This window comes from Oncorhynchus keta, chromosome 11, assembly GCF_023373465.1.
Source record: "Oncorhynchus keta strain PuntledgeMale-10-30-2019 chromosome 11, Oket_V2, whole genome shotgun sequence".
NCBI classification, from domain to species: Eukaryota; Metazoa; Chordata; class Actinopteri; order Salmoniformes; family Salmonidae; genus Oncorhynchus; species Oncorhynchus keta.
The window spans coordinates 32,773,228-32,788,094 of NC_068431.1; the positions used below are offsets into that span (position 1 = coordinate 32,773,228).

Consider the following 14,867-nt stretch of genomic DNA (forward strand, 5'->3'; position numbering starts at 1 on the left):
ATGATGTCTACTTTGATGCTAGGTAGCATTTTTGGATCTGAGAATAGAGCCAAATATAATAAGTCTTCTTGTCTGAGAGATTTACATGGTTATCAAAACGTCATGCCAGGGTAAGCCTACACAACACAGCCCTTATTTTAAGTGTTTCTAAAATTCCCTATTGTGAAAAATGAATGGTGGAATAATGTTTGGAACCATTTCCCTATTTGTCTGCTAGGTTTGATAGGTATTATGACACCTCCACTGTGGGGCTTTATGGTCTGGTGCTGCTCTGAAGGACCTAGTTAAGCTGCAGCAGGCCCAGAACACAATGGCACATCTTGCTCTTCACTGTAATCAGAGGGCTAATATCAATACTATGCATTCTAGTATCTCTTAGCTAAGAGTTGAGGAGAGACTGAATGCATCACTTATTTTTATAAGAAACAATGTTGAAAATCCCATTGTTTTCATAGTCAACTTGCACACAGCTCTGACACACACCCACCCACCAGACTTGCCACCAGGGATCTTTTCACAGTCCCCAAATCCAGCACAAATTCATGTTGACGTCCAGTACTATATAGAGCCATTATTGCATTGAACTCCCTTCATTTCATGTTGTTGAAATTAACAACAAACCTGGTTTCAAAAAACACTGCACAACGCCTGTCCCCTTTTTGACCTAGATATTGTGTGTATGTACTGATATGTAGACTGACATTTTAAGTATATGAAGGTCAGGCCTTGAGCTGTTGTCTATTAATGTCCTGTATTATGTCATGTTTTGTGTGGACCCCAGGAAGAGTAGCTGCTGCTTTCGCAACAGCTAATGGGGATCCTAATCAAATACAAAACCTCCATGATAGTGAATATCCCTGATCACACACGTGGCGTGGCCTTAGTATGCATCATCAAACTCCATCGACTGACTGCCAAGCAGAACATTGCATACCCTGTTGCTCTGTAGTTTAACAGGTTTCTGTTTTCTCTGCTGCAGCAAAACCGTGTGGTGGGTGCCATGCAGCTGTACTCTGTGGACAGAAAGGTGTCACAGCCCATCGAGGGCCATGCCGCAGGCTTCGCACAGTTCAAGATGGAGGGCAACACAGAGGAGTCCACACTGTTCTGCTTTGCTGTGAGAGGACAGGCTGGGGGAAAGGTAGGACAGGGGAGGAGAAGAGGGAGACAGGGCTGGCAGGTTAAAGTCTATTGTGGTTGGTAGATATATTGTTTTCACTTGACAATACTCAGCGCACAAATCTGGTTTTAAATAACGTAATTATAACCAGATTACCACTAAGTGGTTGAAATCTGGTTGTATTGATGTCATTGCAACTAGTTTTGCCCGTTGGCTAAGCACTTTGTAGATGACCGTAAATGACATTGCTCTCAATGATCCTCTCTAATGTAGTTGCACATCATTGAGGTGGGCACCCCAGCCACAGGGAACCAGCCTTTTCCAAAGAAAGCAGTGGATGTGTTCTTCCCTCCAGAGGCTCAGAATGACTTCCCAGTGGCCATGCAGGTACATAATAGCTATGTATTGTACGTATAACTGTTATACCCATTTCACACTACTGAGCCATGCCAAGCTGTGCTGCAGTGGCCTGGTTACGGATTCACCATAATTGCATAGAAATGAGAATGTGAAAAAATATCAGATTTGGCACAATATTGTGAAAAGGGCATTCGTGATGGCCTGTCAGGAACCATGGACTGTACTTTTCACTGTTTGCCCCTGTTAGACCAGGGCAGCCTGACATTGTGACTCTGACTGCACATAGTGAAGAGGGGCTTGGACATCGCTGATGACCTGAAATGGTCCATTTACACACAGTGTGGTGAAGAAGGTGCAAAAAGTGCCACTTCAACCTCAGGAGGCTGAAGAAATTTGTCTTGACCCCTCTACAGATGCACTATTGAGAGTATCTTGTCAGGCTGTATCACTGCCTGGTGCAGCAATTGCACTGTTTGCAACCGCAGGGCTCTCCAGAGGGTGGTGGGGTCAGCCCAGTGCATCATTGGGGGCACACTTCCTGCCCTCCAGGACATTTACAGCAACTGGTGTCACAGGAAGGCCAAGAAGATCATCATGGACCTCAGCCACTGCATGTACACCCCACTACCATCTAGAAGGGCAAGACTGTATAGGTGCATCAAAGCTGGGACCTAGAGACTAAAACACAGCTTCTATCTCCAGGCCATGAGACTGTTAGTCGCCACTCGCTGGCCTCCGCTCAGTACCCTGCCCTGAACTTTGGTGAACTTTGGTGACTGTTACTACCCGGGCTACCACCCGGTAATATACCCTGCACCTTAGAGACTGCTGCCCTATGTACATAGTCATTGAACACTAATTTTATTAATGTTTACGTGCTGTTTTAGCCACTTCATATGTACAGTGCCTTTGGGAAAGTTTTCAGACCCCTTGAATTTTTCTGCATTTTGTTACGTTACAGCCTTATTCTAATATTCATTAATAAAAACAATTCCTCAGCAATCTACACACAATTCCCCATAATGACATAGCAAAAACAACAGGTTTTTAGACATTTTAAAAACAAAAACTAGTGGATATCACATTTACATAAGTATTCAGACTCTACTCAGTACCTTGTTGAAGCAGCTTTGGCAGCGATTACAGCCTCGAGTCTTCTTTGGTATGACGTTACAAGCTTGGCACGCCTGTATTTGGAGAGTTTCTCCCATTCTTCTCTGCACAGCTATTTTCAGGTCTCTCCAGACATGTTCAATCAGGTTCAAGTCCGGGCTCTGCCTGGGCCACTCAAGAACATTCGGAGACGTGTCCCGAAGCCACTCCTGTGTTGTCTTGGCTGTGTGCTCGTTGTCCTGTTGGAAGGTGAACCTTCGCCCCAGTCTGAGGTCCAGTGCTCTGGAGCAGGTTTTCATCTGCTCCGTTCATCTTTCACTCAAACCTTACTAGTCTCCCAGTCCCTGCCTCGGAAAAACATCCCGACAGCATGATGCTGCCACCACCATGCAGGGATGGTGCCTGGTTTCCTCCAGACGTGACGCTTTGCATTCAGGCCAAATGGTTCAATCTTGGTTTCATCAGAGTATCTTGTTTCTCATGGCTCTGAAAGTCCTTCGGGTGCCTATTGGCAAATTCCAAGCGGGCTGTCATGTGCCTTTTACTGAGGAGTGGCCTTTGTCTGGCCACTCTACCATAAAGGCCTGATTGGTGGAGTGCTGTAGAGATGGTTGCCTTCTGGAAGGTTCTCCCATCTCCACAGAGGAACTGAAGCTCTGTCAGAGTGACCATTGGTTCTTGGTCATCTCCCTGACCAAGGCCCTTCTCCCCTGATTGCTCAGCTTGGCCAGGTGACCAGATCTAGGAAGAGTCTTGGTGGTTCCAAACTTCTTCCATATAAGAATGGAGGCCACTGTGTTATTGGACCTTCAATGCTGCAGAAGTTTTTTTGATACCCTCTACCAGATCTGCACCTTGACGCAATCCTGTCTTGGAGCTCTACGAACAATTCCTTTGTCAAGTCTTGGTTTTTGCTCTGACATGCACTGTCAACTGTGGGACCTTTATATAGACAGGTGTGTGCCTTTCCAAATCATGTCCAATCAATTGAATTTACCACAGGTGGACTCCATGTTGGAGAAACATCTCAAAGATCAATGGTAACAGGATGCACCTGAGCTCAATTTCAAGTCTCATAGCAATAATAATAATAATAATAATATATGCCATTTAGCAGACGCTTTTATCCAAAGCGACTTACAGTCATGTGTGCATACATTCTACGTATGGGTGGTCCCGGGGATCGAACCCACTACCCTGGCGTTACAAGCGCCATGCTCTACCAACTGAGCTACAGAAGGAATACTTGTGTGAATACTTATGTAAATAAGGTACTTATGGTTTTTGTTTAATACATTTGCAAAAATGTCTAAACCTGTTTTTACCTTGGTATTGTGTGTAGATTGAGGAGTTTATTTAATCACTTTTAGAATAAGGCTTAAACGTAATAAAATGTGGAATAAGGGAATGGGTGTAAATACTTTAATGCACTGTATATCCACTTAGTACAAAACATCTATCAATGACATACACTGACCAGGTGAATCCAGTTGAACGCTATGATGCCTTACTGATAATCCACTTCAGTCAGTGTAGATGAAGGGGAGGAGACCGGTTAGAGAATGTTTTTTAAGCCGTGTGACATGGAATGTGTATGTGTGCCATTCGGAGGGTGAATGGGCAATGTGAAGATGTAAGTGCCCTTGAACGGGGTATGGTAGTAGGTGCCAGGCGCACCGGTTTGTGTCAAGAACAATGCTGTTTTTTTCACACTGAACAGTTTCCTGTGTGTATCAAGATTGGTCCACCACCCAATGGACATCCAGCCAACTTGACACAACTGTGGGAAGCATTGGAGTCAACATGGGCCAGCATCCCTGTGGAATTCTTTCGACACCTTGTAGAGTCACCTTGTGTAATACTTAACTGTTGAAACTAGAAACACTAATTTCGATTCACTTGCGATAAACGTCTAAAAATGTGTACGCAACCGATTTCTTTGTTTGTTTTGTCTGTTGATTAGGACAGGGATGTATTGGCACAGGAAGAGGGGAGCTCTATATATCCTTTCTTTCATTCATCAATGAATGATAGAAACCTGTACAGCCCTTGGAGGATTCTTTTTTTCAACCTTCGAGAATACTTGGCTTTTACATTTTTATACATTTGGTTTTTCCACCTTTTCCACTCAGATAAGCTCCAAGCAGGATGTGGTGTTCCTCATCACCAAATATGGCTACATCCACCTGTATGACCTGGAGACTGGCACCTGCATCTACATGAACAGGATCAGCGGAGAGACCATCTTTGTTACGGCCCCTCACGAAGCCACTGCCGGCATCATTGGGGTCAACAGGAAAGGACAGGTACAGATACCACCTCTCCCACCCTCCTCTATTCCAAACCTACCTCCTTTATCCACACCTCTACCCCCAGTGGTCTGAAGTAAAAATAAGTTGGGATAGAAATATGGCCTGATTGAACGATTGACTTCACAATGTTTGAGTTTCGAGTTGAACAATGTAAAGAGAACCTTCACCTCATCCTCCAATAATGATTAGATTATTTTCCACCACCTCTACTGTGTATCATGTAATATATAGCCTAATACATTGAAATCCATTCAGCTAGTTGAAACCCTAGTGGTATTTCTGTTGATGTGCTCCACTGTAACCCAACCCAGTGTGTTTCGTCCTCATTACTGTACCACTGCTGGGCTGATACTGCTCTGCATTCCATACATTATACAGCCTATGGTACCGCTGATTACTCAAGCGGTACCATGGAACATGCCACCCACCACCACCGCATCTAAGACCCAATAAGACAATCACCACATTACACCCTCTTTCATATTTAATCATGTTTTAATGAGCAACACAGGGAAGTGGATCAATGTTAGGTTGGACGAGTGGCGTTGAGCGATAAATAAACAATTCTCCCGGCCTGCCGTTGTCAGGGGGCTCAATCTAAGCCAGGAGCTGTGCGTTCATTATTAATAATCCAAGGTGTCACTGGTGAACCAGCGAGAGAGCCCCCCCACACCCTCCAACACACACCCTCCACTGTGAAGGTATTACAGCAGGATAATGGGATCCATCTAGCTGATGAATGTTCCAGCCAGGCCACAGACCCCATGAATTATTGAGTGGAGGAGGGAAAGTTGATCTGAGAGAGACACAAACTGGAGCACACAGCACTAGACATTGACTGGGGGTTTCCATAGAGCAGTGAGCACAGACTGGCTGTGGTTTGTGTAGATAATGGCAGAGACACTGGCAGGGTGTGGCTTCTAAACAGTACAGTGGTTGGGCTACAGCCTCCACTTGACTAGGGCTCAGGTGAATGAATGGCATTGGATGTATTTAGGCCTAATCCTCTTCTTGTCAGTGGAATGTTTGATAAGTGAATGAATTTGCTTCCCGTTGGCTGCTGAAGATGTAGCCAAGCTAACTGGAGTTGTAATGGAGCAACAGTAGTCTTGTGTAGTTTGATTGCTCATTAGTTGGAATGTCTTAAGAGCATAATGCTTTGGTAATAGGGATGCCTGCTGGTTAAGCAGGTCCCTACAGTGCATTTCTTCTCCATCGAGTCCCACACAGGGAGCTGTAGGACTCACATCTTCTCTTCTGTGTGTGTGTGTGTGTGTGTAGCGTGCGCCGTCCGTGTCCAAGATGCTGCGTCTGCAGCCTGGCACTGGCTGACCGTGATGGAGGAATCACTGCAAAAAGCTGCACAAAGCTGCCCTTCAAAAATTGGAGAGATAAAATAGTAAAGTGAGAGCGAAAGAGGGAGAAAAAAAGCCACTACCCCTCTCAGCAGGACATGATGTTGAGTGGGAAGCACCAATCCTCTTACTGCTGACTGGCTGGGAGGAGAGGCTCTCTGTCAGCCAATCACAGCCCCTAGAGTCACCCTGCATCACAGGACTCTGTCAGCTTTGTCGTCAGTCACAACCATGTGTGTTGATTCAAGGCCACTGTAACACCGATACTACGGCTCGTCTCATTGGCAGCTCAGTGTCTGAGGTCTATTTTTTAGATGTGGTTGTCCTAATGATATACAAAAGGTTTTCTTGGTTGAGGGCCAAGATGTGATGACTTCCACTCTGTCAGAACCAGTTGTGGATGGTAGTGGATGATGTCAGAGCTCTCTGTAGTCTAAGGGTTTGACTCACAGCTCATCCCCTCCTGCCCTGGGTCGCTTTCTCTGCAGCCTCTCCCTCCTCCCCTACACACACACACACACACACACACACACACACACACACACACACACACTCTCTGTGGTAGAGAGGGCATATCTACACTAAGAGCTCCACTGTATTTTTTTCTTTCCCTCCATCCCACCCACCCTTTATTGGCCCACCCATATTATTTGGGGATGTGGTCTCTGACCCCTCTGAGTGAAGGGGAGAGAATGGGGTGCAGTCATGCCTGTTAACAGCTGTGGCCTGCTGGGCTTATCGCAAGGCCCCTCTCCTCTCCCCTAGTCCCCCCTATAGAGCCTCTCCCACCAGAGGCACACCATACACTGACACACTAATGATGTATTTATTACCATACCAGCCCCTACCCACAACCTGGCTCAATGCCACCGCAACAAATTATAGTGTTTAGCCCAATATGCCCAGATTGCCCTCGACGTATTTCAATTCTGGTTTATCTCCATGCTCAAAGAAGTTCAAACGGTGTGTGCTTCACTGCTTGCCGGAATATATATGCGACGCAGCGGAGTCTATGGTGCACTATGCATTGTCCGTCATAGATGGTTGTCACGGAGTGCACTCACGCTGTGATGCTGATGGCGTTTGACAGGCCCTGAATCGTCTGCCTGTTAGTGAGACTACTACAGACTGAGGCCATTTTAAAGTGGTCCATTCAGGGCTCTTGTTATATATTTCCCCCCCACCTCCCCCCTCTGACCTCACTGTCCCTCTCCCCTCTGATTGGTTGCTTGTCATTTAGAGTATTCTTTGAACAATGTGGCCAGCTGGTGCCTAACTGGGTTGGTGCAGTAGAAGTACAAAAAGTGAACAAATTAACGTTCCCCTCCACATGTCTGTGTCCTTTGTTTACTTGTGAAGTTGTAGCTTGGATTACCTCTGGCCTGCCATTCACTGTCCTGTCTGTCAGTTACCTGATCTGGAGTATATACTTTCATCTCAACATGTCTGTCAATGGGAACCGTGTGTAAGAACAGAGGCCATTGTAGCTAGATAGTAGATACAGCCCCCTGTCAACAAGTTAGAGCAGTAAACACTAGTGAGATGGTAGAGTGCAATGTTGTTTTTAATTTCTCCAGTCATGTGACAGTAGTTCTTAAAACCTGTTAGACACCAGTTCCCATTTGGGAACGCGCCCCCACCCCCCCAGCTGTAATGTGGCGCAGGGAACGCAAGAAATATTCCTAAAAATATTTAACCTCCACACATTAACAAGTAAAATAGCTCAAATGAAAGATAAACAAGTTGTTTATCTACCCAGCAAGTCAGATTTCTAAAATGTTTTACGGCGAAAACATGGCACATATTTATGTCAAACCACCACCGCAGACATATCTCATTAGCATAGCCAAGTAGGAAAAAATATGCAATCAACAAACGCAGGATTAAAAAAAAAATCATTTCACTAACCTTTTGAAATCTTCATCAGATGACAGTAATATAACATGTTACACAGTACATTCATTTTTTTTCAATAATATGCTATATATATCCATAAATCTCTGTTTACAATTACGCATCGTTCAAAAAATGCTACTAAAATGTGAGGAGAAATTAAATAGCTCCGGCAGATAACGTCAGCTAACAAGGAATACACATAATAAACTTTGACTAAATATGCATGTTTTACATATGTATAGGAAGATACACGTATTCTAAATGCAATCGCTGTGTTACATGTATTTTTAACGTTACAGGTAGAGTTGACTAGGCTAAACTAGGAGTCGGCGCTCCAAAAGTACCATTCTGGCTCCTCTACCTTGGAGTCGACAGAAACCCAAAATTAACACATAAATATTTCCTTACCTTTGCTGTTCTTCCATCAACAGAACTGGAAGGGATTATACTCACCAAACCAGCGTTTAGTTTTCAAGTCTGCGTCTTTCGGTTCTCAAAATACATGCATTTCGGTCAAAATGTAGGCAAAAATTGAAGTGGATGCGCACCAAAACGTCGAAATTATATATTATATGTCGAGTTAACTTGTCAAACTAACTTCATAATCAAGCTTTAACATGTTTATAAAGGTGTACAGCAATTTTGAGAACAAACAGAAACACAGGCACCGTTCAATCGATCTTGGAAAAAAGAGAGGACTTGACCATTGCGCACAGAAAAGTGACAGGTTTTTTTTGAGTGACTGGGAGCTTACCGTGTGCTCAAACTCTCGCGAGCGGGCGATTCTCACAATGAGAAGCCCCATTGAAAGCTGAGATCACGCTGAACACGTGGAGACTGTTCCTGGCGCTGTAACTGTTTGGGAAGGGTGTTTGCGATGACGTCAAAGGTGGGCCAACTTTTCAGATGAGAAGAGATAGTTTGGGAGAATGCAGATTTTGAGAGTTCTGCTTCACATAGAGACAAAATTTAAACGGTTTTAGAAGCTTTAGAGTTTTCTATTCGATAATATTTTTTATTAGCATATATTCGCAACTTTTGACAAAAATGTATCATGTTTTATATGGGTACCCAATTCCTCCAGAAGGGGCAGTAATCAGGGGTAGCCTTAACAGGTTTTAAGTTGCATTTTTAAGTAGTTCTCAAGCTTTTTTGTGACCCTATAAATACTTCAGATTTTTCCTTAATTCAACAAAGGCCACAATCCACTCTTAATCTGCAACCCACAAGTAGAGACTTGCTATGACCCACAGATCCAACCTACCATTTGAAAAATGATACTAAGCAATACCTTTGACATCTGTGAAATGTCCCCTCAGGTTCCCCCTGTGCTGTGTCTAGGATAATGTCCAGAGACTCTTCTCTCTGTGTGTCTCCGTCTCCAGGTTCTGTCAGTGTGTGTGGAGGAGGAGAACATCATCCCTTACATCACCAATGTGCTGCAGAACCCAGACCTTGCCCTGCGCATGGCCGTCCGTAACAACCTGGCTGGGGCCGAGGAGCTGTTCGCGCGCAAGTTCAACAACCTGTTTGCCGGCGGAAACTACTCTGAAGCTGCCAAGGTGGCCGCCAACGCACCAAAGGTAACGGACACATCAACGGTACAAGGCCTCCCTCCAGGGGTGAGCTGATCACATCACTGTGATGTAATTTAAGTCAAAGTAACTGTCTAGTTTTTCCTGATTACTATGAATATGACCCTTAATTAATTACATTATGAGTGAAATGGTTTTCCTTCCAATAAATATTAATGACAAGTAAACAGCTGCTCAGCCAATGAGCCAGCGTGACGTCACATGAGATAGTGGCAAGCCTTTTTGAAACGGTCTGTTTGAGATACAAGTTTGAGGTGGGTTTTTGAAGTGTTTTATAAAAATTAAAAAAATGCTTTGGCCACATGAGTATATTTTAAAAGTTAACTTTAAACTGTCCAGTGAAAATCTTTATCTACATCTTTACAACCAAAGTGCATTTCCTTCTGTTTGTTCTTGTCTTGTAATGTCAGTACACTACAAAAGTGAATAATGGTCATTTGATCACTGGGGTCCATAGTGTAGATATGCAAATCAGACGTGTCCCCCAGCATGTACAATATGTCGCTATGTGCAGTATGTTTTTTTTGCAAAACCTTCTCCAAAACATATCAGCAGTATCTCCGTCTGTGTGTGTATAAACTGCAGCTGACCCCTCCACACGTCTTGTTGTGCCGTCTCTGCTCTCTTCTCCAGGGCATCCTGCGTACTCCAGACACCATCCGTAAGTTCCAGAGTGTGCCAGCCCAGCCGGGCCAGACCTCTCCCCTGCTGCAGTACTTTGGCATCCTGCTGGACCAGGGCCAGCTCAATAAGTTTGAGTCTCTGGAGCTGTGCAGGCCCGTCCTACAGCAGGGACGCAAGCAGCTGCTGGAGAAGTGGCTCAAAGAGGACAAGGTGTGACTGTGTGTCAGACAAAGGGGGGAGAGATGGGTATCTGACCTTCTATAGGAAGAGGTCTTTCCTAAGCTGTGTCTGTCCATGTTGATAACAACCCAGATGACTGGGAAGATAATCCTTTCTAAGATGAGCCAATCTGTTTGTTTTGCTGAGCATTTAAATCATTTTTTGCCCCTCCAAAGCGTGCTTGGCAGTATTAGCATCTCCTTTGTCAGTCTCAATGTTTCCCCCCAGAGCTTTCTGCTTCACACTAATTGTGAATATTAAAATGTGTTAACCCAACACCTGATGGTAATTACGCACATTCCAAACAAAACGTTTCAGCAGTGTTTTCTCATTAGGGTCATTTACCTGTCGGGCACAGGAGGTTGGTGGCACCTTAATTGGGGAGGACGGGCTTGTGGTAATGGCTGCAGCAGAATATGTGGAATGATATTAAACATGGTTTGATGCCATTCCATTGACTCTGTTCCAGCCATTATGAGCCGTCCTCCCCTCAGGAGCCTCCACTGCTCTAGGGTAGTTGTGGTGAAACCTACTTTGTCCCTTATTAGCTGGAGTGTTCTGAGGAGCTGGGGGACCTGGTGAAGTCAGTGGACCCCACCCTGGCTCTCTCAGTCTACCTGAGGGCCAATGTACCCAACAAGGTCATCCAGTGCTTCGCTGAGACCGGACAGTTCCCCAAGATAGTCCTGTACGCCAAGAAGGTACGTTGTCACTCTGAGACAGAGCTTCGTTGCTGTTCTTGTTTCCTTTCCTTGGTTTGGTTTCCTCATGACACAGTTGAGGAAGTGAATGAGCTGTGTCTTATTATCCAGAGGGGTGCTTTAGAATGGGTCTGGGGCCGAATGGGGTTTGCAAGGAGGGTTTTTGCTTTTGTTAGCTAGATGCTTGATGTGTAAATGAAAAGTATGTCACATGACAATTAAACAATTTTTTTTGTGGAGGTATGTAATATTACAAATATGCACGTTGAGGAGCGGGATGGTGTATTGGTGGTTATAAATGGTGTATTGGTGGTTGTAACTGTTGCTCTTCCTGTGTCTGTAGGTGGGCTACACTCCAGACTGGATCTTCCTGCTGAGGAACGTGATGAGGATCAGTCCAGAACAGGGCCTGCAGTTCTCCCAGATGCTGGTCCAGGACGAGGAGCCTCTGGCTGACATCACACAGGTTGGTAGGAGGGATGGATGGAGAGGGAGGAGGAACAGGGGAGGGAGAGATGAGAGGTGGAGGAAGGTTTAGGATAGAGGGGATGAGGCCCCTCGACTAGAGCATGCTATCTCTCTCATCTATGTCATTTACGCTCCACTATTATGTTCCTCCTGTCTGGACTTGACAGGACTGTCTGCTCTGAACACTCATTGCTCTGAGAGTTCAGTTTGCCTGGTACAATGGAACCAATCGATTAGTCCCAATATTGCAAACACAAAGCTCAACCACACGTGTTTCTAAATACCGGGGTCACGTTAATACAGAGTTTCACGCAGAAAAATAAGATGGAACACATAAGAGATATCTTGCTGCGTTTTGTAAAGCAGATCTAATCTGCCAGGTAATGTCATTTCTGCTTGATATCAGCATACAGCGCTCTGACTCTGTAGCTTTTCTCCGGTACTTTTCCCAGTGTTTCTCCTGTAAAATGCAAGATTAACATCAAGCAAAACATTAGGTAATGCAGCTTGGTTACATTCTTCCTATGATAAACATTAGAAATGTGATGGCCATGCACTGTTTTTGCAAAAAATGCATTGCTTTTTTCATTCTAAGCTCATTAACTTGTGTGGCTGCTAGCCAAATAGCGTTGCATAGAAAACACAGGTGAAATGGTTTAAAACGCAGATATTTAACATTTTGAAAAGGCAGATTTCTAACGTTTTGAAAAGGCAGATTCCTGAACTGTAATGCAACCCCTGAACACTAGTGGCTGTCTTATGTTGACCGTTGTTCCTTTCTCTCTGGCCCCTGTCTGTTCAGATCGTGGATGTCTTTATGGAGTATAACCTGATCCAGCAGTGTACCTCCTTCCTGTTGGACGCCCTGAAAAACAACAGGCCTTCTGAGGGGCCGCTGCAGACACGCCTTCTGGAGATGAACCTCATGCACGCCCCACAGGTTCACACACACACACACACACACACACACACACACACACACACACACACAGAGGGAGCGCTTACATTTTGCGAATATGCCAATTTAATATTTGTTTGCGCTCAAAGCAAACGTGACTGTAAGTGACATTCACACGTTAACACTGTTCTATTCTTATCCTTCTCTGTAGGTTGCTGATGCCATCCTGGGCAACCAGATGTTCACCAACTACGACCGTGCCCACATAGCCCAGCTGTGTGAGAAGGCTGGTCTGCTGCAGAGAGCTTTAGAGCACTACACTGACTTGTACGACATCAAACGGGCCGTGGTGCACACACACCTTCTCAACCCAGAGGTAGTAACCCTACAAATTCTAGAGGCACCCCCCCCTCAAAGCCCTCTATGACAGTAGTACTCAGGCCACTCCCCTCTCATATGTGCCAGCTTGTGTGTGAAAAAACAACCAGATTACATTCGTTTCAATTAAATTCTAAATCATTCATTTGATTTAGACTTTTAGGACCCTTGTATGTATAAATAAAAAAATCGGTATAAAAATAAATGTATTTGAAGGATTGAATTTGGCCTTACCTGCTAAAAAATGTATAAAAAGGAGGCATGTTTGAAAGTGTCCTATATCTGAAGCTCTGGAAATTATCATTTTTGTTACCCATATTTAACCCCTTTTTTGAGGGGCCCTTAAGTATTTCCATATACTGTACTTCCATAAAATCTTTTAACTGGTACTGGCCTACCTTCAGATGAGTCCCGTGCTGCTCGTGTGGGTCGTAGAGCAGAACTGATTAAAAGTGGGGTCATATTAGTTTGTAGGCCAAACCATTCAGACCGTTCTGAACTCTGGCTAGATGAACATGACTGTCATGTATTTCCTCATGACATAACCTAGCTCTGCTGCTGCTTCTACCTCTGTGCCTCCTGTCTTTTTCGCCTGTCTTTCTCTCCTCTCTTCATTCAAAGTGGCTTTGTTTTTGATTAGCCAGTAATCAGACATTACCAGTTAACATTAAATACACTAAAGTTTTAAAAATAATAACATGTTATATTATAAACGTTTAAAATGTTATGTAACGATTATAATGTTTTATAATTAGCTGTGTTCAAGGTTGTGACAACGTGCAAATAGTAGAAGGTGTGAATGGCTATTAGGAAAATAAATTATCTTTCTCTTTCTCCTTAGTGGCTGGTGAACTTCTTTGGCTCCCTCTCAGTGGAGGACTCTCTGGAGTGCCTGAGGGCCATGTTGTCTGCCAACATCCGTCAGAACCTGCAGATCTGTGTCCAGGTGGCTTCCAAGTACCACGAGCAGCTCTCCACCAACTCTCTAACAGAGCTCTTCGAGTCCTTCAAGAGTTTTGAGGGTGAGACACAGCCACACTATTTCACACTTATGCTTCATAGATCACTCTCTCTTCCAGCAATCAGCTAAGTAGGCCTGAGGCAACAGAGTCTGTCCATAGGCTCTGTAGAATGTCCTGGAGTGGAGGGGTGGCCACTAGGACATGCTGCTGGACCTCTTTAAGCCCAGGGTAGACTAGATGGTACAGCTCAATAAACTAGATGAGAGAGACGCTGTTCTCAATTGTCCAAATAACTTTGCAAACAAACACGGAGCCTGAAGTGCGGTGTACATTTAATTAAACCAGGGGTGATGAGATTGCAACAGTAGCCATCCGCTCCGGTCTCTTGGGGTATAGTTGCCAGCCACCTTACTGTAATCACTGTTCTATATTCCAGCCAATGGCTCACAATTGAACTTGACTGGATGTCCTAACATGCCAGACTGGCATGGTGTCTGGTACTGTATTTCCTCTTGACTGACATTGTCTCCATGGTGATGCTTTGTCCCAGGTCTGTTCTACTTCCTGGGTTCCATTGTTAACTTCAGCCAGGACCTAGAGGTCCACTTCAAGTACATCCAGGCAGCCTGCAAGACGGGACAGATCAAAGAGGTGGAGAGGATCTGCAGAGAGAGCAACTGCTACGACCCCGAACGAGTCAAGAACTTCCTCAAGGTAAAAGATGGAGGGAGAAGGTATCTAGAGGGAGATGAAATGCAATGGACTAAACATACTCTTTGTTTTTTAAAATCCTATCTTTCTTTAGTTTAACTTTATTCTATTCTCTTTCATTCTCACACTATTGTCTGTCCTTATCATTTATTTTG

At 44.5% G+C, this 14,867-nt stretch overlaps 1 protein-coding gene across 4 annotated transcripts in view; it reads left to right on the top strand.

Moving 5' to 3' along the window:
• The window catches only part of LOC118390081 (clathrin heavy chain 1), a 50,685-nt gene that overhangs the window by 19,835 nt on the left and 15,983 nt on the right, over positions 1-14,867 (top strand). For all 4 annotated transcript variants that reach the window (XM_035780276.2, XM_052457011.1, XM_035780279.2 and 1 more), the window contains exons 4-14: positions 980-1,141; positions 1,394-1,507; positions 4,726-4,899; positions 9,542-9,739; positions 10,385-10,585; positions 11,143-11,295; positions 11,639-11,761; positions 12,566-12,703; positions 12,873-13,037; positions 13,881-14,061; positions 14,552-14,715. In XM_035780276.2, the coding sequence (XP_035636169.1) occupies positions 980-1,141; positions 1,394-1,507; positions 4,726-4,899; positions 9,542-9,739; positions 10,385-10,585; positions 11,143-11,295; positions 11,639-11,761; positions 12,566-12,703; positions 12,873-13,037; positions 13,881-14,061; positions 14,552-14,715 (1,773 nt within the window). The remainder of the gene's footprint in view (positions 1-979; positions 1,142-1,393; positions 1,508-4,725; positions 4,900-9,541; positions 9,740-10,384; positions 10,586-11,142; positions 11,296-11,638; positions 11,762-12,565; positions 12,704-12,872; positions 13,038-13,880; positions 14,062-14,551; positions 14,716-14,867) is intronic.